Below are 25148 nucleotides of genomic sequence, written 5' to 3'. Positions count from 1 at the left end.
AACACAACAAGGGGTCCTAAAGCCTCATCCGCACAACACAGTCCGTCCTTCACCCGCTGACACTCACCCCACGCTCCCGTTAGAGAAAGTGGGACCTGTCTTGTGCTGCAAATCCACTCTCTCCGGGTCTCTGTCTTGATCCCTTCATCTGATCCTCAGGTACGATTGACTAACTGTAACGTAACGTGTGCACACGAAAGAAAGTGTTTTAACTGGAAAATATTGAAGCTTTTATTGATTTGAACAGAAAGTGAAAAATTCATGATTGGCTTTTTTCCCAAGTAATCAGATTTGCTGCCGCGCACCTGAACGCGCCCTGTCATGTCAGACAACGAGGAAGTGGTGGAGGAGTATGAGGAGTAGGTTGGATTTTTCTTCTACTTAAAATACTTCTAAATGTATCCCGAGAGTACATCCACCGTTTGTCACTGACACGTGGTTTATTTGCAGCAACTGCATGATCATTTTACACTGTCATGCATTTGTCTTTTTGATCATAATAGTAACGCGCCTATGTGATTCATTTTCACAGGGAGGTGGAAGGTAAGACCTCTCATCATGACTCATACACAGCGCAGTCACTCTGTGGTTAAAACCCTGTTGTGCAGGCAAATGCTTTCTCTTGGCTAATCCGACGAGCGTGATGTAAAAACTGCTGTACTGTATACTCAGTGCGCTCTTATAAGGATTTAAGAGGAATGCAAAGACATGTTGCTAATTGTGTGTAGTTTGAATGAAATGTCAAGATCATCCATAAATCAAACGTAAATGTTCTGCCTGTTTGTCAACTCCTAATCAGGTGTAGGAGGAGGTTATTATATGTATGTGTGAGAGTTACAGAATTACCGTGTAAAACGTTTTTCATGGTAAGTTTAATTATAATGCAACACAAAAGCACAAATTATATGTGAAGTCAGGAATCGCTAGTGGGAAAGGTTTGCCTTAAGGACTTCCTGCCAGAAAGTTTTCTTTTCTATTCTTTTGTTGCAGCTCGGTGTGGTTTAGGTAAGGATCACAATCTGGATTAAAAATGAGCGAATCAAATGCTTATATTATGATTACTCGTAAGTCAGTGTTTCATTAGTTAGTATCATTAATTGATTTGACTTTGTGTGCTAGAAACAACAGTTTGTAGAGTTTGCACTTTTGATTATGTGAAAAGATTGTTCACGTGTTTCTCTCTGCGGTTTCTCCGGCTGCACGACACAGAAGAGGAGGCCGCTGAAGGTACTGACGGCGCTGATATTTATAAATGAGTGTCAAGGTCATCGATGAATGCTTTTGTCACGTTTCAATAGCACACATCAAGGGTGATGTGGAGGAGCGGTCGACAGCAGTTATCCTGAGAGTCTCTGGGATAAATAGCAGCGCTGTGACTGAGCTTCATCTATAAACACATTTAAAGTGATTGTGATTAATCTCACTTTGAAAGAGATTCTTTGATGTATTTGCTAACTTACTTTGCTTGCTCAGCTATTCTTATTTATTTAACCTCCTTACATTACTTTAATTACTTGACTTACTCTGTTTACTTACTTCACCTACTTCTCATCGCTTTGCTAACTACTTTTCTGCTTTGCTCATCAGAGGAGCAAGGGGTAGATGAGGAGGAGGAGCAGGAGGAGGAAGAGGAAGGTATAATTGGGCAGATGTAATGTTTTTCCCCGGCACAGTGCATTGATAGCAACCTGAGGGTGAATTTGTTGATGTGGAAACCACATACTATGTTTGCTCGTTGCCTGTTTGTTTATAGAGCAGTTTCAGTCTAAGAAAAAGAAAACAAAACGATGTGGACGCAAAACATTCAACAGAATCAGACAAGACAGAAGATATCAGTTATGTTCACAGGATGACTCCTCTCGTCTCTTTCCCTGTGACTGTACTAAAGAGGTTATTGATCAGGGAGAGTGATTATTCAGGCTTAGTGAAAGTTAACATTCTTTCTGTGATAAGTCATTATTTGCTTCCTTCTCCACCAGAGGCTCCACAGGAGGAAGACAAACCTGCTGCAGAAGAGGAGGCCAACGAAGAACAAGGTAGACGTTACTAAAAACTTAATGCAGACTTCCCCAAATGGGGGGGCGCAGAGCCATTGCAGCAGGGGTGCGCGGTATGAAAAGGAAAAAAAACAAACAAACAAAAAACAACAACGTTTGGACACGACCTGGGGCTCCCACACAAACGCAAAGCAGGAGATGAAGCATCGCTGAATATGTTTCCAAACCAACTTCATTCTAAGCCAAAGACTAGAAAATCTGGTGAAGCAAATCTGCCCTTTGGCTTCACCTGCACAGGTGCGGAGGTAGGTCTCCCTGCAGGGTTGCTTTTCCCTGCGTGGGGAGCAGCGCTGGGCTGTTTACATCACGGACAAACAGGATCCCACAGCTGTTTGTTTTTGAACCCATTTTGCACAGAGAAGCATTAAAAAAATATATATATATCGATAGCAATGTTGAACATTATTACACAGGAAAAACAACCACGTGTAAAATAATGACACCGTGACGCCTCTGCCTTTGTAATGGAGGGACAGTAACTGCGTGTAAAACCTGCAGATAGAGACACAATACTGTTAATCTGACTGTCTGCTCTTCATCTCATGTAAACAATAACGTGGCGCACAGCGTGACGCGGAAAAAGGCACATACCTTTGACTTTGCGATGAGCTCTGTATTCCACGTCCACACATAAACGCAAAAAATGAGTTATAAAAAATCTCCGTTCTCGGTGATTCGAAACGCCGTTTACGTGTGAACGAAACAGCTGCGTGTTCAGAAACACCCGTGTAGGTGCGGCCGCAGCGTAAAAGAGTTTATTTTATTACCTGTAATTTATTGCAGGTTACTTGTATTTGCTTAATTGTTTACTAAATGTTTGAGGTGTAAAATAAACCGCAATGGAGCAAAATGTGTGTGTGTGTGGTTGGAGGATGTGTGCGTGCGTGTGCGTGCGTGCGTGCGTGCGCGCGCATGGGGGGAGGGGGGCGCGAACATTTTTCTTGTAAAACAAAGGGGGCCCAGCAAAAAAAGTTTGGGAACCACTGATTAATGGGAGAAATGATATCTTTGGGCCTGTGTTGACAGCACAGTGAAGATGAGTAATGTCGTTTACCAGTAACCATCACTCACAGGCAGGGAGATAACATGCTATCTCAGACACATTTCATTTTGGTATGTGACAGTCTGCACTTGAGGAGGTTTTCTTAGTCACACCAGAAGGGCCAGCTGGGCTGAGAGTAGTCCTCCAGCCCCTCCCAGCCCCAAGGCTTTCATTTCTTAGTCAGAACCAGGTGTTTTTCACTGTTTCGGTGTCTCACCTGCTCCCACTGAGATCATTTGAAATGGGAGGGATGTTAGACTTATTCTTACCTTTTGGCTCCTTTATACTGATAAACACCGTGTGAGCTGTCACTTTCCACAAAGACAAAAGGCAGGCGACTTGTTGACGTGCCAAAAAAAAAAAAAGCACGACTACACCCTTCCCTTTACCAGTTCAGGTTCTAATTAACCAAGTTGGCAGCATAGGAAACTAGTCTGGGCCTATCAGCTGACTGGACGACGTTTTAGGTTTCAAGCACGGTCTAGCTGTCCTCTATTATTACGAAAACAAAAAAAGAACTTAGCTGCTTCTTTTGCAGAAAGCTAAACTAAAACTAAAGTTTTTCTGGCATTCACTCATAATTATTTGGGTCATTCAAAGGTCACTGATCCTGGACCTTCTTGAGAAAGGAACCATTTGCTATCAGTGCTTGCATCTCTAGATAACGTCTCGCTTGTCCCGAGTGCATTCATGCAATGTGGCACATGAAGCAACACTTCACAGATGAGCGCCTGACTTCCTCGGTGCTCTCTTTCAGTCTTTCCCGTCTTCTCACTTACGCTCTTCTGTCATGTGGCCATCATCACTCACTAAACGACTGTTTACTGTGGCGTAATGCTCAGTCATTTGAGATGTGCTCTCACAAACCCTCTCTCAAGCATGTTATTTTGGTTTCAGATGGAGAAGGCGAAGCAGAGGAGGGAGAAGGTAAGTGAATGGGAATCTCGTTTTGTGGCTCTGTTGTTCTTGGATGTTCTCCCTGACATGAATCACACATCATTACTTTTATTATTAATATCAGCACAAATGGTGTAAACAGACTTCAGTGCCATAACTTGCGGGGGGAACTGGCAGAATTTGTGATTTTGTGCAGTCTCATTATTAATGTGTGGTCTGCACTAACTCATTCATACTTTCTGCTTGACTGTCTTTCATTAACAGAGGAGGAAGCAAAGCCCAAATTCAAGTAAGTAAAACGCACGGATAAACACGTTTTACGATAGCATGGTTATGAGTAACAAACATACGACGCATAAATAAACAAAGAGAGGACTCACACCACTGTGATCCATTTGTTATGTATCATACCAGCAGCAAGCTACGTTTTCACAACTCAATGAGGTTGCTTGATACGATCCTTCTACATCAACATCTTAAGCTCAAAAGTCACAAAGTCATTTCGTTTTTACTTTGTTTTAAAATCCAGGAAGTGCCCCCCCCCTCGATTTAAACTCAAACTGTGGAACGTCGTTCCCCTCGCTGCCAAATTAGCTCCCTTCATTAAATCTATTAAAACTCACTGCCATTTGAGTCTGTGTGATTCCTCATTGTGTATCCTGTGGCTTTTTAGAAATGTCCATTCCACCTTTTCTCAGCACGTTGTTTTTTAAATGTGCTTTACAAATACACTTGTGTTGAGAGTTGCATTGACCATAAGTGGCCGTTTTGATTGTTCAGATTGAATTACTTTGATTTAATAAAAACATTTCCAGAGATCTCTAGGCTGTGCCTCTCTGCTCCGGCACTAAGAAAAGAAAATCCCAATTTCTGTCTACATATAGTGCAGTTTGTAGAAACTACAGATATGCAGCTACTTCTGAGCAGCAACAGACAGCAACACGTGCAAACACAGAGGGGACATTTGTTTGGCACATGCTTATTGTTTTTGATCCTCATTTAACACCAACTGTCATCACAACTCAATTTCCCTGTTATTGATCTTTTTTTTTTTAACTAAATAGTTCTTATTTAACCCACGCTTGTTAACTTAATATCTTTTCCTGCTTTTTCAGGCCATTCATCATGCCAAACCTTATTCCCCCTAAGATCCCAGACGGCGAGAGGGTGGATTTTGATGTACGTGACACAATACAGTACTTACTGTGCATGGGCTTTTGTATCCTGGTGTATTATGTACAGGTCTCAGGGTGGAGTAGACATGTCTTCACAGCTTTCACTCTGTATTTTTCTAGCTTTCTCTAAGCCTGCTTTTAATTTAGGACCAAAAACAAATATGTGCATCAGTATAACATAGAACTGGGTCACTGAATCCAACAGGATATACATCGCAAGAGAATGGAGAAGGACCTGATGGAGCTTCAAACTCTAATCGAGGTTCACTTTGAAAGCAGAAAGAAGGAAGAAGAAGAGCTCGTTCAGCTCAAAGAAAGGATTGTGAGTGCCCCACACTACAGCCAGTCAAATGTAAACCACTTCCCACCTCAGACATTACAGATCTGCTTTAGGATCTGTTTTAATGAGATGTGATGATCTGTTGCTCAGGAGAAGCGTCGCTCTGAGCGAGCAGAGCAGCACAGAATTCGCAGCGAGCGAGATAAAGAGCGACAGAAGCGTCTTGAGGTAGAGTCCTGTTCTACGCGCTTTAACACGGTCTATAAAGTGGCACGCGTTTCACCTCGGATCGTCTTTCTCTCGGGGTTCTAGGATGAGAGGATTCGCAAGGAGGAGGAGGAGGCCAAGAAGAGGGCAGAGGATGATGCAAAGAAAAAGAAAACCCTCACCAGCCTCCACTTTGGAGGTTACATGCAAAAGCTGGTGAGTCAGTGGAGTTTTAACAGTGGGGGTTTTCAAAAAGCTCCACTAGTAACTTTTATAACAGAAATTATTTTATTTTTAAAGACAGACAAACGGAGTGGCAAGAGGCAGACAGAGAGAGAAAAGAAGAAGAAGATCCTGAACGAAAGGCGCAAATCTCTGGACATCGAGAACATGAGTCAGGAAAGACTCAAGTAGGTTCAGACGCACAGAGCAGGACTTAGAATCTGTAGGTTTGTTCACTTACAAAGAAATGTGGTTTCATTTTAATGGAGAGAGACGAATATGAACCAAAAATTAATCAATGCACTGCCTCAACTCCCTGTGTGTATCAAGAACACGTGTCCATTACATGCAAATCATCTGATAACATTTTGGTCATGTGGAGGTTTTATTTCAGGATTTTAGTTAATATTCTGTCTCCCTCCATTAAAACAAATACTACCATTAAAAATAGAGACTCTTCATTTCTTTGTAAGTAAGCAAACAAATTCAGCAGGGCATCAAATAATTATTTCTCCCACTGCATGTTTCATTATCTCACACAATAGCTATTGCATTTTTTCTTCACGACACACAAAATTAAAATAATAAAACAATGAAAATAATTCTCGTTATAATAATTTGTTTTCCAGAGAGAAAGCTAAGGAGCTGTGGGAGTGGATCCAGCAGCTGGAGGCAGAGAAGTTTGATCTGCAGTACCAGTTCAGCAGACAGAAATATGAGGTGCGCTCAGCTAATTGAAGAAACAAAGACACGGCATCAGTGAGACCTGGTCACAGTGTAACAAAATGTTTTCTTCATTCCAGATTAATGTGCTGAGGAACCGTGTGAGCGACCATCAGAAAACGTGAGCACAAGCTCGAAATCCCATTTTAATTAAAAGTTTAAAACATGTAGTTACCATAGAGCGCACATATGATGTCACACAGGTGTAACAAAATGCAACAGACAGGTGAGGTTTGGGACAATAACTTGATTGGAGAGTGTCAAGCTATGTGTGTGTGAGAGCATTAGAGTCATGGGAATTTAAAACTTATAGTGAGGCGGGGTTAAAAGAAAGAGAGAGGGAGTGTAACACTTTGTTAGTAACAATAACCAAAAAAAGTAATATAATTAACAAACAAATGCTTTAAGAGGTGAGGAGAAATCAAACAAATCATATATAATAATTAAATGAGTGATCAAGAAAAGAAAAGAGCAAGTGTGGACAAAGCAGCAGGTCACCACTGGAGAGGCCAATGAGATGAGTGAGGAGAGGCTGACTTTTAGTTGCAGCTATGAGTGAAAGCCCTGAACGGTCGTGCATCTTCCTTAGAGCGACTTGACAGAGTTTTGCATGAATCCCTTCTTCTGTGATTCATGCCGGTGTTTGTGGGGGAAGCTTTTTGTTAAGAAACGACCGTCTCTGAGGCCCAAGTGGAAAAGCTTTTTGTTTTCAGACTCCCTGCAGTGTCACCAAATATTGTGTATTCACAATCTCACAGCCGCCTTGTCCTAACTCGGCGAGCTGGCTGCGTTTGGTCATCTGTCATACCTGTCAGGGATAAAGTGAAAGAACATGATGTCACTGTTATTTTTGAACAGGGTGCAGGAAGATTTCAAAACGTAACCGTGCAACCTCGCTACGATCTGTGCCACATCAGTTGTGTCTGAATCACAAACGCTTCTGTTTTTCAACAGGTCAAAGAGGACCAAGAGAGGACTGAGGAAATAGATGCTGATGTGCTGAGTGACAAGTATTATCATCCGCCCTGTCATGCAGCCACTGCCTCAAACCAAGCCCAGGCTTTACGGCCACACCCAAGTCACACTTATCTTCTTACGGTTGCCTTAAGCACAGCTTGGGTCCAGTTTTCCAGCCTTATCTCTCGCTCTACTTTTTCAGGATAATGGGGATTTAAAAGTGTAAATAAACAGTCTCACTTTAATGACTTGCTTTTTGTTCTTCCATAGTGTGCATGAGTTGCTTTGTTGGCAATGAAAAAAAGTCATGCAAGACCCGATGACAGAAAGCTTAAAGCAAAGACATCCTCTTACTGAAAGACAGGCTCTAACATGACTGGAGCTGACATGATGCTTTTTGAGCTGACGCCCAGACATCCACCCAAAGTTCACCTATGAACACACCCACACTAAATTGAAAAAGAATGAATAATTTCCATTATGCATATTGCAGGTGGGAAAATCCTTCTTGTCCTGTAACTTCTCAAGTTACAGGACAAAATAAAGAACTGCCAGGTAATATTCAGAGTATGTTTTTTTTGAAAGAAGGAAGTTATAATTTAAGGGGTTTTTGTAACTTCAAAACAATGAAGGTACGTACTACAAGAAAAGGCTTTTGTGTTTCTGTTCATGGAGTGAAACTATGGAACAAACTGAATATGGAATTAAAGCAATGTCCAAACATAAAACTGTTCAAAAAGAGTTATAAAAATATGATCTTCTCGATCTATAAAGAAAAGGAAAATATTTAAATTAAGTGAATGTCTCTACTTAAAAACAAACAAACAAACAAAAAATTCATGATGTGATATTATAGTATATAGTATATCAGAAATCTGTTCACTATTTTTATTACAAATTATATCAGTAAGGAAGCTGACTAAATATTCACTGATAATTTATGGGACAGGGGTGGGATTAAATAAGTGTATACTTCTTCCCACTCCCTTTCAACATGTAAATTAATCAGAATGTTTTTTTGTATGTAATTTGTATAGTATTTTTTTTCTCTCTTATTTCTTTTCTAAATGTACTTGTATATTGTTCACATGTTGAAATAAATTACCAATCAATCAATCAATCAATCAATCAAGTGTGTCACCAAGTTTCATATGAGAAAAACTGCAGTTTCTCAGCAAACAGGCAGATACAAGCCCAGTTATTTAGTCTGAAAATACTCAAAATATGCACAAGAAAGAACAAAAACGCTGAAATGAGACACTGAGAATGTCTTTGTGATGGCCATGTGGTGTATAACTGGTCACAGGAGCAAAGAAAATGCACGTCATGTTTTTAACTGCTTCTCCTCAGCAAAGCAACAATGGTTTGTCATGTTGTTACTGATAACAAAAAACAAGCTCTCAACCCACCAAACAGTCTGGTGTCTCAGTTTTCCCACAAACCTCTGGGGATTCAAAGGGTGAAAAGAAAAAAACGCCTGATTTACTCAGTGACCAAAAGAGCCTTGTTGAGACCTGCCTGATCCAGGATCAGCAGAAAACAAAGGCACAGTAAGAAAGAAAAATATTATTACTCATTCACAACAGTCAATTCTGAATATTGCATTTGCTTCAGAGTGATTCACGGTTTTGAAAATCATGCATAGATTTATCACATATTTTAAAGGTCGCTGGAAAATTAACAAAAAACAAAACTCGCAATATTTTTGGCATGTTTTATTTATTCTGAGTGAAAGACAAGCCTCCTACTTATGCGCCTCACAAACACACACACACATTTCTCAAAAATATACATTCTAAGCAAATACTGACATTGATCAAATGAACCTCAATACAGCCATTTCCCAAGCAGAAAGACAGCCCCCTGCCTTGTACCCTGTGGCCCTGGGAAAGCCCCATAGCTGCCTGCCATCGTGTTTCATGGCAGGTATGTTTTATGACGTGTAATGGTGGTTTTTCCAAAAGCATTTCATTTTTACAAAAATTTAAAATCTGTGTTCAATAAACAGGCAGTTCGGTTATGACGGCAGATATCCTGCAAATAACCTCTTTGTAAGCTGCTTTAATAAAAACAACTATTAAACATGACACACTTGTAAAAGCAGCTCCTCTTCCCTCGACTGGTGCGCAGTTCGTAATTCATTAAAATGCTGGTTAGAAGGCACGGCCCCTTCATTGTCTCCACAACATTTATCTGAATTAGGTCAAAGAACACTCAGAGTCAGCCAGCAAATTAACTGCTGACAGTGCTGACTGATAATTTACTGCTGGTTCAAATTTCTACACATAGTTCATGAGTGAGGCAAAGTGATGGGTGCTAGATGCTGTGTGCTACATCCCAGTCTTTCCATGTCCCTGTTCCCCACAAGAAAACAAAGCAATACTTAAAAAAGAAATATATATAGCATTAAAAAAAGTGAATATTGACAAGCACTCAGTACTAAGATAGAGTCCAAAACTGAATACACGGCTAATAGCTGCTTGAAAAGTTAGATAACCTTTGTCCTGTATATAATGAAGCTACTGCCAGCAGTCAGTTAGCTTAGTTTAGCACAAACCCTGGAAAAAAGAGAAGGTAATTTACCTCCACTGTCAACAATTCTGTTTTATGTGGTTTAATGAATAATGAAGACACTACTGAGTTATTCTCTGAGCTTGTTTTCAGTCTACATGCTAGGCTAACGAGCTGCCAGTTGTAGCTTCTATTTCATGTACAAACAAAAGCATGATATTAATGTCAAAGAAAGCAAGTAAACACATTTAAATGTTGAACTAGTGCTTGACTCTTTAGGGTGACAGAATGTTGATAAAAAATAAAAGTGCATTTGTACATTAAAAATAGCGCTTCTTTGCTAACCTTGAAAATCAAAGTACTGCTAAAGTGAATCTTTGCTTGGACCTTTTTTATGTATTCTTAGTGCATTCAACATGAAAATCTATTACCTTCACTAAAGGAAATCAAGAAATGGGGCTGTGGTGGGGATATATTATTATTCTTTTAAAAGAAACAACCTTCTTTGAATCATATTTCTCAACATACTGCAATTATACCACAAATACAGTCATATTTGTTTCTTTGATTTTTGTCAGAAAGCTTTCATATTTGGCTGCTCAGACCTCTCTCTGCATATAACTTTTAGTTATGTAGTCGTAGTTGTGCAGACACGTTTGACAGTGATGGGAATCAAGTAACATTCTGCTGCAGGTAACACTGTCAATCCACACTGCCTGGTGTACGGTGGCTGCCTGGTGTACGGTGGCTGCCTGGTGTACGGTGGCTGCCTGGTGTACGGTGGCTGCCTGGTGTACGGTGGCTGCCTGGTGTACGGTGGCTGCCTGGTGTACGGTGGCTGCCTGGTGTACGGGGACTTGCAACCTAAAACAAGCCAGTTTCAGCACACACTACACACACGTCTTAAAGCACTCTCAGCCTACCTACGTAGATACAGGCAAACATTTCCAAACAGACCACAGGATTAATTGTAAAATTAAAAGCACTCTTTCCTTTATAATATGTACAAAGCATCAATCAATGAACAGCAATTGTCAGGCTCTATCCAGATGGTATTAATAAAAAGCATCATTTTTCTCTCTTTTTTTGTTGTCTTCGTTGGAAGGGTGTGGCAACAGCAGTGTCTGAACACGTCGGTTTCTATCTGCAAGCACGGGCACAAGCACACAGGGGAAATGAAAAGAAAGAAAAGCGAGTGGCAAAGAGAAAAAAAGACATCTTCAGATTTCATGTTGCTTTGATCCCAACTGGTCTGAAAATGTGAACAAATACAGCCACTCAAACTGGAATCGTACCATTTACGGTTACTGCTGCCGATCCCGCCCGATCACTGTCCTTCGAGCTGCGAGACCACGTGGGTTATGTTGTCGTTGATGAAGGCTGATTTGGTCAACCCCATCTGTGGGTTCAATAGATTCCATCAGTTAAAGATGTTGCAGAGATGCACTAGTCCGCAAACACGCGTGGTGTTTGCAACACACCCCTGCAATAATTGTGAAGCCCTCTGAACTTAGAGCGGCGAGGGGAAAAATGTTTTCTACTCATCTGTCACATTTTTTTCTTTACTAGTGACGCATTAATCTTTGACAGAAATGGTGCAGATAGTGTTAATAAGGTGAACATAGCTGCATGAATCTAAAGAAAATGTCTCATATTCCTTCGATCCTCCACCTCAGGCTTTTATTGTGGGGGCGACAGCCCCAATTTTCCACGGATTACTCCTCCCGTATGAAACCGTGAGCACTGAAAACAAGTCTACCAGGATTCCAGTCTAATGTTTCTTTATTCACTGATGTTTTGGGTGTGGCAGAAGGGAAGGGAAAGTGAAGAGTCTGAGGAGTCATGATAAACACCCATCCATTTGTCCACCAATAAAGCTGGGCCCTCCCAGCAAGGAAGTTTGAGCATGAACTAGCATGAAATGTAAAGACAATAAGCACATCACTGAAACGTCACCTCAGCTGTACCATTAGGCCATTTCTCCCTTTTCTAATTTACCTTTTTCACAGAGCTTTGCAAATTCTTGTCTTGCCATATGCTGTACAGCAGCAGCGAGGCTGCGCTGCTTCCCTTGGTAAGTTTCCTAAAAAGAAAAGAAGTCATCATCGGTCATAGAAACACGCTGAAGCTTGCCACCTCTGCAAATGATATTTAAAAAAAACACTCACTTGTCTTCACTGAGGTCAAATAGCGACCGAATAACGGCATTATTGATGACCTTCTTGCTGGTGTCACTGTTTGCTGACATCAGTCTTAGCACTGTGTTGCAAGCTGCTGCTACAGACTCGTCAGAATTTCCCAACTGACTGGGCCCACCCTGCAGGAGTTCTCCGAGCTGAGGCAAGATCTGCTTTGCTAAAAGAAAACAGCAAATCAATTGTATGTGGACTAAACTTGCATATCTGAAAACTGGATAGTCAAAGTCTTTTGTGCGCTACCATTATCCTACTTCTTACCCATGGTGCCTTGCAAACTGTCGGTCCGAGACATGTTACCCAACAAGGACAAGGCAGTGTTCTGAAGCTTCGGGTTAGATGGCTTCAGCAGAGGTCCAAATTGACTCAGATCTCTGGACTTACTAACCAAAATTTGGCTCACAGCATCTGACCCCTGAAATGGTTACAAAGAGGAATTTATTTAATTTTTGTGTTTATTTAACACAGGGGAAAAAACATCAACAACACCCACAACGGAATTAAGGAAAAGGCAATTTGCTGAAAACTTTCTTAACCTCCACATATGTGGACATCACATTTTGGGTTATTTAGACCAAAATACGCTCTGCACAGGACAAAGGGGAAAAACAGATCCTTACAACTGGTGCCTGAAGAGGCTTGAAAACACTTTTCAAAAGAGTTAAAGAATTATATCGATTGGAGTATGAATGTCACACAGGGCAACTTGCCATTTGTTGCATGTACAGTTTCTTTTAAAAGAATCAGAGAAACATGCATGTATATATGTATAAATGTGCTCAATAGCTCATTACATTATGTTGTGACTTACACGGTTAACTAACGTGTAGATGTTTTGTGTTGTAAAACAAGTGAAATTCATCTACAAACCTGAAATACAAAGACAACTCCACCCTTTCTCACAAAACTTTCACATCTTTCCTCTTTCATAAATCAACCTGAGCTAATCCAGTTACAGAGTAACACCATAATCCTAATAATTAACTTCTTCGTACTCACGTTTCCCTTGCTGGCAGTGAGGTTCTGCAGAGCACCACAGCAGGCCTCTAGAGTGGCTTTGTTCTCGGACGATTCCAGGAGGGACAGGTAGGTGTCTATAGCTTTGGGATGGGACAACCACTTAACACCTGATGGGGGGCTAGCATCCACAGTATCAAAGGAGAACTGAGAGAAGCAGAGAAGGCAAGTTTAAATGAAAGACTCCAACAAACAAAATAGTCTACAGGCATTGTGCTTAGTGCCCACCGTCTTTTGGGCCTTGCTGCTCTTAGGGCTGAAGCATCCAATTGTGGGGCTTTTCTCGTGTTGGGCATCTCTACTTGGGTTGTAGTTTATGAAACTCACGGGGGACTCTTGCTCCAGTTTGTAGGACAAGTTATGGAGGATGCATGCACAGTTCTCCAAGGACTAAAGAACAGGAGAGAGTTCACATTAAAGGTTTTATTTTCATACTTTTGTCTGTTATGACTCATAAACAGCATAGCAGACCTATCTGATGATGAACTGGACAACGGTTTTAGTGTCAGACACTAGAAAGACAGTCAGTCTGCTGACAACATATTTAGACTGCAGTAGAAAAAAAATAGCTAATAACAGTCATCAATTCATACTTAATAGTAAATATAAAAGTGCTTTTTGTTTGCATGTTTCACAAAAAACACTACATACCTGTGTTTATATACTATTATGAGATCACTGTTTTACAACTGGATCAAATGGGAAGCTCTATTCAAGGTAACGCTATGTTTCTCTATGTTCTTTGTGCGATGAGATAATCTCTGCCTGCACTTTCACTAATTATGCTTTAGTTCATGAAATGAAGTCTGTGTAAACTCTGCATTAACATAAACATAGAATTAAGGACACACCCACACCTGAAACGTCCACAAATTACAGGTACGCACAGATTCATAATAAGCATGTAATTTAGTGAGCATATGTACATTCACATGGGTATGCTTTTAAAAAACAAACATAAAGACACATTTGGAATCTGGACTGACTACATTCTGTAGGAGACGCAAGATAAATGTTGTACAACTTTGACTACACAAGGATTCGTCACAAGATATGATTCCAAAAACAGAAAACTGCTCACTCACGCACAATTTAAACACACAAACTGGTGTGAACCAGAAAAACAATAAAGCCACAAAGACAAAGAAGGGCCCAATGATTATGAGGCTGGTGATGCCACTGATGACACTGAGATAGTGGACTCTTATAAGTACCTGGGTGTTCACCTCAACAATAAACTGGACTGGACTACAAATTAGGGCTGCCACGATTAGTCGACTAGTCACGATTACGTCGACTATCAAAATCGTCGACGACTGATTTAATAGTCGACGCGTCGTTTGAAGCTTTGTAAGATCCCAAAAGACGCAGGAATAAGTAGCAGGATTTAAGAGTGTAATAACGGACTGAAACAGAAGATGGCAGCACTGCATGTACAAGGATGCCAGCTGCCGTTAAACCCCGAAGAAGAAGACTGTATCCCAGAATTCATAGCGCGGCCCTGCTCAGTTTCCAACAATGGCGGCAGCTAGTTAGTTTTAATATTACTCTTATTATTCTTTCTGGGCCACAAAATAAACGTTTAACATATTTTCAGGCGAGAATGTAGCTGTGTAAACCTCAAATATCTGCTCAGTTTATCAAGACACCGCATATTTTCAAAAGCGCTCCGACGTTTTCGGAGACGTCTGTTACCCACTAGCTCCATAGCTAGCCGGGGGCAAGGCTAACTAGAGCCGTGAGAACACCGGACTCTGGGCAAATCGTTTTCAAACCCACCACCGTCTTTCGCTACTCAGGTTAAACATGATATATAAGTCACTTAGATAACTTACAAATGTTATTGTTTGGCTTTCTTTAGTATTTTATTTGTTCCTGAGTAAATCGGTTTGGCTGAGATTAAAGTTATAGTTTTTACACAGCTGAATAAACGTCAAGCAGACAGCTGATTATCAGAAGTGTGAGATGCTCAAGAATTTACTCCGGTGTCCTGTTATATTTTAGATAGCAAGGAGTTTATTAAACTTCACCGAGACAATCTGCAAATTTCATTAAAATTTAATAAACTATCATCTTGTCTTTATTTTTAGTTAGCACAGACCTTAAACACTTAAAGCTGTAAGCTAATGATAGTTATATAAGAGCAGATGCTGCTGGTGCAATAAGCTGTACGTTTTACTCCAATGGATGATGATCTGATTAGTCGACTAATCGCAAAAATAATCGGTGACTAGTCGACTATCAAAACAATCGTTTGTGGCAGCCCTACTACAAATACAGACGTCCTGTATAAGAGGGGCCAGAGTCGACTCCATCTGCTGAGGAGACTGAGGTCCTTCGGAGTCTGCAGGACTCTGTTATTTATTCTGTAGGACTCTGTTAAGGACATACTATGACACTGTGGTAGCATCTGCCCTTTTCTATGCAGTGTCCTGCTGGGGGAGTGGATGCACGGACAGGGACAGGAGCAGGATTGACAAACAGGTGCGGAGGTCTAGCTCCGTGCTGGGATGTCCCCTGGAGTCTGTGGAGGTGGTTGGCGAGAGGAGGATGTTAGTAAAGCTGACATCCATCATGAACAACCCACATCACCCACTGCATGAGTCTGTGAGTGGGCTGAGCAGCTCCTTTAGCCAGAGACTGAAACACCCTCGCTGCAGGAAGGAGCGCTTTCACAGATCATTCATCCCAACAGCAGTTAGACTATAACTCCTCAATCACGATGTCATAAGTCACTGGACACTGAACATCCACCACTTCACTTCATGCATAATGGACCCTCCATGTGTATGGACGTGTGCAGGTATATATGTATGTATATGTATATATATGTATATTTAGTGTGTACATGTGTGTGTATCTATAAATAGGAATAGTAGTGGTACAATAGTTATGTCAAGCTATACAGTTTATGTCTTGCATATTTCCAACCATATCCATAATCACATACTGTGTGTGCTGTATGTAGTGTATTATCTTACTTTTTTTTCATTGATTGCACTTATTTGTATTTTTGTATTTTCTTCTGATATCTGTACCTGAGCTGAGGTGATGCAAAAATTTCCCTGTTGTGGGATCAATAAAGTCTTATCTTATCTTATCTCTTATCTTCAATACCGATTAGCTCTACAAGCAGAACTGAAAGACAGTTTACAATGACAAAAACAATATAATCAATATATCAACAAAGACTAATAACCAATTTGCTAAATTATCATTAATTGGTTACTGGTTAACTTTCTGTCACTGACGTCTCTGAAAAATCAATTAACTGTTTCAGCTCTACTGATTTTACTGATGCGATGACGACAGCAGACAAAACAAACTGCATTTTGGCCACACGGCCCGATTGTGTACTGTTATATGGGAATCATTAGACTACCAGTGAAAAAGTTATGAATACTTGTAACTGATGGGAAAAGGTTGAATTGTTGGTAATAAAAGAGTTAACTGTGTGTTTAAGTGGTTACCGAGTCATCGGGGTTTTGCTCTGCCACACAGGACTTCATGTAACTCATGAGGGAGTCGATAAGGCCAGGACAGCTTCTCATTGCCTGCCTCTGTCCACCCCGACCAGAGCTCAAGTTCCTGCAACCACCATGAAATCATCATTGCAGCGTGTACATACATATAAATATACATACATGATCCCTTAAATTAAGTGAAAACAGATGGTATAACATATATAAATCCCTTTTATAGCCACTGTATAAAAGATATTAACTGACTGATCGCTGTCATTACAAAGACTTATTCTTACCGCAGGCACCCTGTGGCAGAGCTGAAGACAGAGGGGTCAATGTAGCTACTCGGACCGCTGTCTGACAAGCTTGTGTAAGGCACCACCACACATTGAGTCAGGGCGGGCAGTGCTGTAGCTGCAAGCTCTTCCTTCAGCTCGTTGGCAGAGGACAGGTTCCACAGCAGGCCTATAATATGGCAACCAAAGGAGAATACATGCAACCGGTGTTTAGTTTTGTTTAAAGCCAGACAGTCCATTTGTTTTTCTGGGCATTTCATCCATCATCAAATTGGTTCGCTCTATTTCACTTCTTTTTTTTTTTTTTTTTGCATTTGTCTGTATTATTACTGGAATCACTACTACCTCATTTCTGTTTCTACATGATATGTCAGTGTCTTCTATCTCAGTCAAAGTTCCTACCGGTAATTTGTTTCTGGGTCTCAGTAGAATCTGTTTCCTTTAGCAGCTGAAGGGCCTTCGCTATACCACCACAGCGCTGAACCTCCAGTTTGTTATTTTGGTTCTTGAACACCAGGTTCCTCAGAGCTCCAGCAGCAACCTGGCACACCTGAGGATTGCCGCTTCTCAGCAGGGCCACCAGAGTAGGAATGCCCCCGAGTTGGAAAACCTGCAACACAGAAATACAAAGCGGAGAGGTGGAGAGAATTTTTTGATGTGATATGAAAGCAAAAGCAGTTACAAGCTCATTACTTATTAATTAGTAGTATGCAAATCATGCATTAGCATTGCTTATAGTCACCTATTTTCAGAAACTAATAGATGCTCATGCATTTTTATTTAAAGTGCATCACACGTGTGCATAAGCTTTGCGTATGGGAACATGAGAGGATCATATTTTTTTAAGTAAATAAAGTACCAGGATGTTCTCTCTAATAACTTCTGGCCTGATGATGCAAACCAATAAAAACTGAAGTGAATTGTTTTCTTAAAAAGCCTCATTACTCTCAAAACCAACTAAAACTAAACTGAATTAAAAACAGAAAGTCAAGATATAATAAAAATAATAGCTAATTAGAAATTAAAATAATTAATTAAATTACTTTTTTAATTTAATTAATTAAATAATTAAAAATACAGAACTATAATAACTCTTCACAATAAGCATGTACAGTAATCTTCTGTGTGCCTGCTCGGACCTCTGATTTGGCAGACTCGTCGGTGTAGGTGGTGTGTTGGATGAAAGTTGCTCCCCACTGCTGGTAACTTTCCTCACTGCTACCCAAAAACTCTACAGCCTCCTTTAGGGTCAGGTCTGGATTGTTCATCCTGGAGAAACACACCCAGGAATGTAGGCAAGGGTAGGAAATTAGAAAAGAAATACGCTCTTCTGAGTTTAGTAAACAGTCTGGATTTAATTTCAAGTTTTAAAATATATATTAAGCTACATTTTAATGCCAGAATAAAGGTGACCTTACATTGATTTACTCTCCATTTTGATGGTACCCATCTTGCCCTCATGTTGAGACTGGGTGGAGGGCATCCGGACTATGCGCGACTGGCTGCTGGTGATCGCATTACCGTTAGTCACTGATGAAACACTGTGTCTGTTTGTTCGAGTTTGAAAGGTGCTTTGGCCCTGTGCCATCTGTCCTTTTATTCTCTAGAAAGCAACAAAAAATAGTTTAGAACATTTTGTTGGTACTTCTATGTGAACTACGCAGAACAGAAAAAATGTAAAACACAAAATGATCACCATGCCAGGTCCAGTGGCAGGAGAAAAAGGTGGAGCCAAGGCAGGGTCACTCTTACTGGGTTTTATCCCATTGGGAGTCTTTGGCCAGGTGGAGGCACTGATATTCTCTTCCCAAACACCGGAGGTACTCATATATCTTCCTCCAGAATTTCTAGTGGATAGAGTACGACTCGTCTGCATTGTCAAAAGAGAGAGATTTACTTACTGTCCAAGCAACATTTGCATCGTTGGTTTTCCAAAAGTACAGAGATACAAATGACACATTGCAAAACTCCACAACATCTTAACTTCAAGGCTTCTCTGTAAGGTAAGTAACCTGGTTTCCCACAAGAACAGTTTTCAAAGATCCCCGGAAACCCAAAACAGGAAAATTTCAACTGACACAAAGCCTGCGTGCCACTTCCTATCCTCCCTTTTCTCGGTTTACACTCAGGAAACCTGTAGAATAAAGCAAACGACCATACGTGCGAATGTAACAAAATATCCGTCATTTGAGACTAACCCAAGCCATTTCTGTTCTAAGACTGATGATACATTGGAGCAAACAGAGGAGCTTTGTGTGCACAAGTGAGACTGAGCACCTGCTAAACCTGTATTCACGATCTTGATGTAATTGCCAGCTTAATCTCATAATTGTGCATCATTTAAGAGTGCAAAATTAAAAGGATAATAAATGAAATCTATGAAGTGCGTGCATGGGCACGACAGTGTGTGCGTTTGTTCACATGTAAAACACACTTGACAAGCTTTCCCATAAAGTAAGGACCCAACATGTCTCACTAATGCTTCACTGATTAGTCATCCACCAAATTAAATGCTCGTCTCCTATTGGCTTGAAAAAAAATACAGAAAGGAGGAAATGAAAAACCTCGCCTTTACACGACCACAAAACCAAACAGCCTCAGCTCACTCTTTTCAATCGCAGAGTTTATTATGAAGGAGGACCTGCTACAGGTGGAGCAGGCGCTCCGGGTACACACATGAATTTTCTTATTGGTCTTTAGCTCGTTCCTGTTCCTAACTGGACTGGTTGCTGAGTTACCATCCATACGTCAGCCATGATAGCAGGCAGTAAAAACATGGTGAAAGAAAGATATGTCAACAGTACACTTGATAAGAGAAGATAGTGTGTTTATTCTCACAGTGCTCCCTTCATGCAGCTACAGCCTGAGTGAGCCACGAGAACCTTTCATACACAGGACAATGTGGACAAATGCAAACTCAGCACGTCCAGAATACAGAGACAAACAGTACAATGCTTCTATTCTGGCACTAGACTAATAAAAAAATGGCTTTATTGTTTTCTGTTACGAGGAGAGATTATACCTGGGATTAACACAGATTTACTGTATGTGGTGTTGCCAGAAAGAAGCCCTATCAAACAGCACAGGTATTATTATTATAGTCGAGTGGTGCAGAGTTATAACAGGTTAGCCAACTTATCTGGAAAAAAACAGCAAAGAAACTGGAAAAAAAAAGGGTAAAAGGGCTGCTTCTTATGTAGGACTTTTCTACTCGCAAAGCGCTTTATATAACACACCTCCTTCACCCATTCATACAAGGACTTTATTCTACACCTATCTAAAACTTACACACTTTCATACTCCGATGAACACATCAGAGAGCAACTTTGGGTTCACCATACTGCCAAACAACACTGAACCCCATGCAGACTAAAAACTGGAGCAGCCAGGCATCGAACCTGCGCCCTTAAAATGAGCAGATTGAGCTCCTAAGCGGCTACAACCACCAACAGAACTGTAAAAGCTCAGTTCAAGTCCCATCAAACTGAGACCGAGGTGGCTCCCGAGATACAGAAAAAAAGTTGTTATCTGCATCAAAGACATTAACGGTATATCTTTGTGGCCTGTCCGTCCACTGCGTGCAAGGTTGCAACTTAATGGGCACGACTGTTTCATGATAATATGGTAATCCATAGATGACAAATTCAGCTAATAAAAATGTGAGAACCGCACAAACACAAAAACTGTGAGTAATTCAGTTTGTTATACTTTCTTCTGGGTTTTCTTTTTATAAAGACATAAATAATTGTATTCGTAAGCCGTCTCATTCAAGCAGTGCTTGTAAATGCTGCACTAGACAACACGTTGTATTCCAACTGCTGGATACAATTTCTTCACTAAGTAACTTTGTGTTATTTTTGTTCTGTGGATTATTTGGAAACGACCTTGCGACATAAGTGTTTCATGATGTGATGATTATGAGTCTTCATCAGCAAGAGCACATCACCACACTCTCGCCGCATTCCTCAACTCACTGTCAGATCAAATCAGGACAACACGCAGCAAACAAATATTAAAACACACACACACACCAAGAACGATGAGCATTACACTTAGCTATGGAATTTCAAATAGTTCGATATTGTAAATGAGTTGTTTCACCCCGACTGCTCCTGGCAAGACTCACAGAACAACATTCAAAAACAACAGATTCACACCAGCGCAAAAATACACTCCGGTTTGTGAGAAGAAAAACGAACGAGCAGAAAACGTGCATATTTTTTTCAGGGTTTTCGGTACAAGAGAACATTGTATGGATTGAGATGACCTCAGGCATGAACACCAGGAGACCCGTGTAGCTACAGAGTCGTCAGCCAGTATCATCATTTCCTAAAACAATGTCGTAAATCACCAGTGACTGAGCGAGCCTTCCCGTTTGGTGTCAACACTAACATATGGACTAATAGGCATCCTCCTTGAATTTAAGATTGCATCCAATTGCTCCATCAACCCTAAATTTCTCACAGTTGAGTTTCAAAACATAAACCCCCTCATTTTGAAGGGTGGGGCACAGAAATGCCACACACACAAATACACCCCGACTTGTAAACGCACACATTGGAAATGGGCAGACATTTGTGGAAGCATCTATTTTGTTTTTTGCTTTTCTTGTCGAGAATTACAAGATAACCAAAAACAATCTTGCATATATCTGTTTAAAGAAGCTGGAAACCAAAAGGCATTTAGTTCAGCAAGAATTCAGCAGTGTCTTTAACATGATGCAGATTTAGTCATATTATTGGCTCTGATAAGATAAGCAAAGATCTCTAGTGAAAGAGACACACGTTTTACAGGAAGAGCATCTGGTTTAAAAAAATAAAATAAAATCAGCTCTCAATCAAATATGCAGATCCATCTGCTGTGGCAGCCACCTTGCTAACAGGGAAGCAGCCAAATTAATTTGTTTCTGTGTGAACATAACGAGCAAAAATAAACATGTTGAGCATAAGCAGTCTGTTGCTGGGAAGGTTTGTGCGCTGCTGTAATTACCTCCTTCGTGGTGCCAGCAGACATAGTGGATTTGCTGCGGAAGGTGCCATTTGCTTTGGATGGAGAATATCTGAACGAGGCGAAATCTGTTTGTTTTGTGAAAGACGGCAGAGGTGGACCTGTTTAAAAAAAGAAAGATATGAGACACACACACTTTTACAAAATAATAATAATTTGTATGTATGTATGTATGAATGAATGATGACAAAAAGCAGAAACTTGAACCCCCCCCCCACACACACACACAATCACTGAGTGTCACACGGAGGCTACAAGTGAACAAGTCCTTTTAGATAACAGCAAACAACAACTGAAGGTAATTAAGATCCTAGAAGTAACTCAAACATTACAAAGCAGCTGCACACTGAAGAAGGCAACCTGATAGCCGGAGGTGCGTCCGCAACTCCGGCTTTGATTTCTCCCCATTTACAATCGAGTGTTTGTTAAAGGGTAAAATCTTCCTACAGCGCAGTTTCAACCCATTTTCAGAAGAAATTCTTACGTCAACAATCGTCGTTACGCCTTTCTCACGCCTGCTGGAACCTGCTAGTGTCACACAGCGGGTCTTTTTTCTTTTCTTTTTTTAAACAAAACTTTGATACCAAAAAGCCTCGAAACATATTTGAACCACCTACTTTCCAACCTACAACTTAGATGCGCCTGTGAAGTTATACAAAAATAAGGAAAGAAATAAAAAGGAAAGGATAACGTGGCACATTTAAAAAAAGCACGTCGAGCCCGTTAAGCGGTGCTACTTCAATGGAAGTTGTGTGACGCATCTTACTCAGGTAACACAACGCTCAGTTTACGAGCCCCACAGACACGTTGGGTTTTGTTTTTTTTGTTTTAATATAGTTGTAGAAACTTATTTCCATACTTGTAGGAGAAGGAGCTCTGACACTCTTGCCGTGTTTGGATTTGCTCCTCTTAATGCTGTGGACCTGGTCCAGCACGCGCTGCTGTCCCGACCGCAACTTGTTGTCGGAGGGCAGCGCGAGCGAAGTATCCTCCGCGACCCGGATGGTTGTCGCTGATCGCAGCGGCTCCGGAGCCATCATCTTCCCAACTCAGCGCCCCTCTTGTGAACGGATCGACAGAACGGGCTTCCAGAGAAGCGCAGGCCCGGAGGGAAAATAAAAAGTGCACCGACAGCTGTAACGGCCGCGCTAAGTATGCAGATTGGTTGTAGTTGTTCTCGGAGCAGTGGCGGTATAACTCCACCCTGGGAACCGCGCCCGGCCGGGAGAGTTCACAGAAAGGTGTGGTGTGCAAGGAGGAGCCGAGAAAGGCAGGAGTTCCACTGCGCAGTACTCGGTATACGTGCGGGGGGGCGCTAATGTTGCTCTTCTTAAAATTGAAAATAGAGAATTAAAAACCAAACAAACAACCGTACAGGAGCATGTTCAGCCTGTTTAGCGTTGCAACTGCCACTCGAGGAAATGTTGTCTGTCTTGCATCGTGTCAAAGAACTATGATAAACCCTGTTGGAAAAAGAAATGCTTATAACCAGGCTGAGACGTGAGAGTCCGGCCGGTCTCCACCAGCACGAAAACATTAGTGTTTCATCCTGAAACGTTTTTCATTTTTCTCCATGTCTGATGACAGCAAACCTCCTCCAAGACAGCAACGTCGCTTTTAAACGTACTTCAACATGTTTTTAGTTCAATAAAAAAAAGTGCAGAATTTTGTTGCCCTGTTAAAGGCTTTATAAATACACTTGACATCATTTTGAGTATTATTTAATTTCATTGTGTAGCATAATTCGTTTAAATGTTTAGTAACAACTATCAGGTTTAAACAGTTTTTATTAAGTAGTTTTCTCTCTCTCACTCTCACTCTCAATCTCACACACACACACACACACACACACACACACACACACACACACACACACACACACACACACACACACACAGGTCAGAGGTCAAATGTGCCATTATTTTATATCTTTAAATGGTACTTTGTATGCTAAAAATCCAAACCACACAGAGTCACAGTTTCTACGTTATAAGGCTTTTTGTAAGTTTTCGATCAATAAATCAAGCTGACCAGGATATAAGCCAAATTTCAGCAGATGGTTAACACGACATCCCCATGAAGTTTTATCAGAAAGTAATAATCAGAATCAGCATACTAAAACTTGAGATTGACGTGCATGCATGCAAACAGTACTGAAAACATAACCTCTTTGGTGGAGGCAAAAATGAAATATTCCTGTTTCGAAGTTCAAATCAAACGGATTGCAAATATTACAGCTGTCATACATTTGGATGCACTGCATTTCAGATGAAAACCCTCTTTACTGGACTATATCTGATAGTTATAGCTATTCTCAGATTAACAGGCTTTTCTGCATACAAAACACGATAGAATCGTAACAAACACAAACCTTTTCGAGTCCACACATGTAATTGTAAATTTTAACACATTTTGTGCAATTTATGCAATAAATTATCAATTATCTGAAAAGGGCATTGCTTTGTGTAGTCACATGCAGGGCTTTTTCTTCTTTAATAGCTTTTCATGTGGTAGTGCAGATGTTAGTAATAATAATAATAATAATAATAAGTGTTGGTCAGTGATAATGAGGAGCATATGAATAAATAAACAAACAGGGTGGTGTTGTGGGGCTAAACTTTGATTTTTTTCAGTAATAATGTTTTATTTAATTGCACCATTTAAAAAAAACACTGCAAAAATAATTGGGAAAGGATAAGAAGGAAGAGTCAATAAAGAGATACCCAGAAGCAAACTTCTAAGATAATGGAAAAACTACAGGGACGGAAAGGGAGTGGGGGGTGGGGGAGTAATAATATGAGCACATGCTCGCTGCATAACCGGATTGTTATGGCGAAGTTTCTGCAGGTAACATTTTCCCACCACGCCCTTCAGTTGTACAGTGCAATTGCAGTAAATTCTTGCAGTGTGTGTCATGTGCTCGTATTGAATGAATGTGAATGTATTCATGAGGAAAACGGTAACCCACTAAAATAAGCTTCCAAAGTATTTGAGCCAAAAAAGAAAGTGGGAGGGACATTAGTTGAAGTTTTATTTGATAACCTGATCAGGTAAAACTACCATTTGAAAAAAAAAATTGACACCAGGATTTTTTTTAA

The 25148-nt window shown here is 40.6% G+C and overlaps 2 protein-coding genes across 3 annotated transcripts; one reads left to right on the top strand and one right to left on the bottom strand.

The window, feature by feature from the left end:
• The first annotated feature begins 1 nt into the window (after window position 1).
• On the top strand, window positions 2-7805 carry tnnt2a (troponin T type 2a (cardiac)). The gene is made up of 16 exons (XM_080899331.1): window positions 2-159; window positions 283-359; window positions 533-543; window positions 1210-1227; window positions 1588-1635; window positions 1980-2036; window positions 3997-4026; window positions 4261-4285; window positions 5112-5175; window positions 5377-5493; window positions 5602-5679; window positions 5764-5874; window positions 5959-6068; window positions 6510-6600; window positions 6684-6724; window positions 7558-7805. Exons 2-16 carry the CDS (start codon window positions 322-324, stop codon window positions 7589-7591), a joined length of 873 nt encoding a protein of 290 aa, XP_080755457.1. The 5' UTR covers window positions 2-159; window positions 283-321; the 3' UTR covers window positions 7592-7805.
• Window positions 7806-11172: 3367 nt separating this feature from the next.
• On the bottom strand, window positions 11173-23307 carry pkp1a (plakophilin 1a). Of its 2 annotated transcripts, none has more exons than XM_080898772.1 (15): window positions 22910-23307; window positions 22033-22151; window positions 18740-18913; window positions 18462-18646; window positions 18183-18312; window positions 17446-17653; window positions 17044-17212; window positions 16754-16871; window positions 13512-13673; window positions 13266-13430; window positions 12528-12681; window positions 12240-12426; window positions 12070-12154; window positions 11367-11470; window positions 11173-11215 (listed from the first exon to the last, which is right to left on the bottom strand). In XM_080898772.1, the coding sequence occupies exons 1-14, from the start codon at window positions 23088-23090 to the stop codon at window positions 11399-11401; spliced, it is 2109 nt and encodes a 702-aa protein (XP_080754898.1). In that variant the 5' UTR covers window positions 23091-23307; the 3' UTR covers window positions 11173-11215; window positions 11367-11398. The 2 variants fall into 2 exon arrangements, with proteins under 2 accessions (XP_080754898.1, XP_080754899.1); XM_080898773.1 differs by having other exon boundaries at window positions 11173-11211.
• Window positions 23308-25148: the final 1841 nt, after the last annotated feature.

The sequence above is a fragment of the Rhamphochromis sp. 'chilingali' genome (genome assembly GCF_963969265.1).
Source record: "Rhamphochromis sp. 'chilingali' genome assembly, chromosome: 12".
Taxonomy (NCBI): Eukaryota; Metazoa; Chordata; class Actinopteri; order Cichliformes; family Cichlidae; genus Rhamphochromis; species Rhamphochromis sp. 'chilingali'.
Note: the sequence above shows the minus strand (reverse complement) of the source record. Positions and strands in the feature narration are given on the sequence as shown.

Coding starts and splice junctions, on each gene's coding strand:
- tnnt2a (XM_080899331.1), top strand. CDS start 322: ATGTCAGACAACGAGGAAGTGGTGGAGGAGTATGAGGA. Junction 5,494..5,601: donor TTCAGCTCAAAGAAAGGATT/GTGAGTGCCCCA, acceptor TCTGTTGCTCAG/GAGAAGCGTCGCTCTGAGCG. Junction 5,875..5,958: donor GAGGTTACATGCAAAAGCTG/GTGAGTCAGTGG, acceptor TTATTTTTAAAG/ACAGACAAACGGAGTGGCAA.
- pkp1a (XM_080898772.1), bottom strand. CDS start 23,090: ATGATGGCTCCGGAGCCGCTGCGATCAGCGACAACCATCCGGGTCGCG. Junction 18,313..18,461: donor AAAATGGAGAGTAAATCAAT/GTAAGGTCACCT, acceptor GTGTTTCTCCAG/GATGAACAATCCAGACCTGA. Junction 11,471..12,069: donor TGCAAAGCTCTGTGAAAAAG/GTAAATTAGAAA, acceptor TTGAACCCACAG/ATGGGGTTGACCAAATCAGC.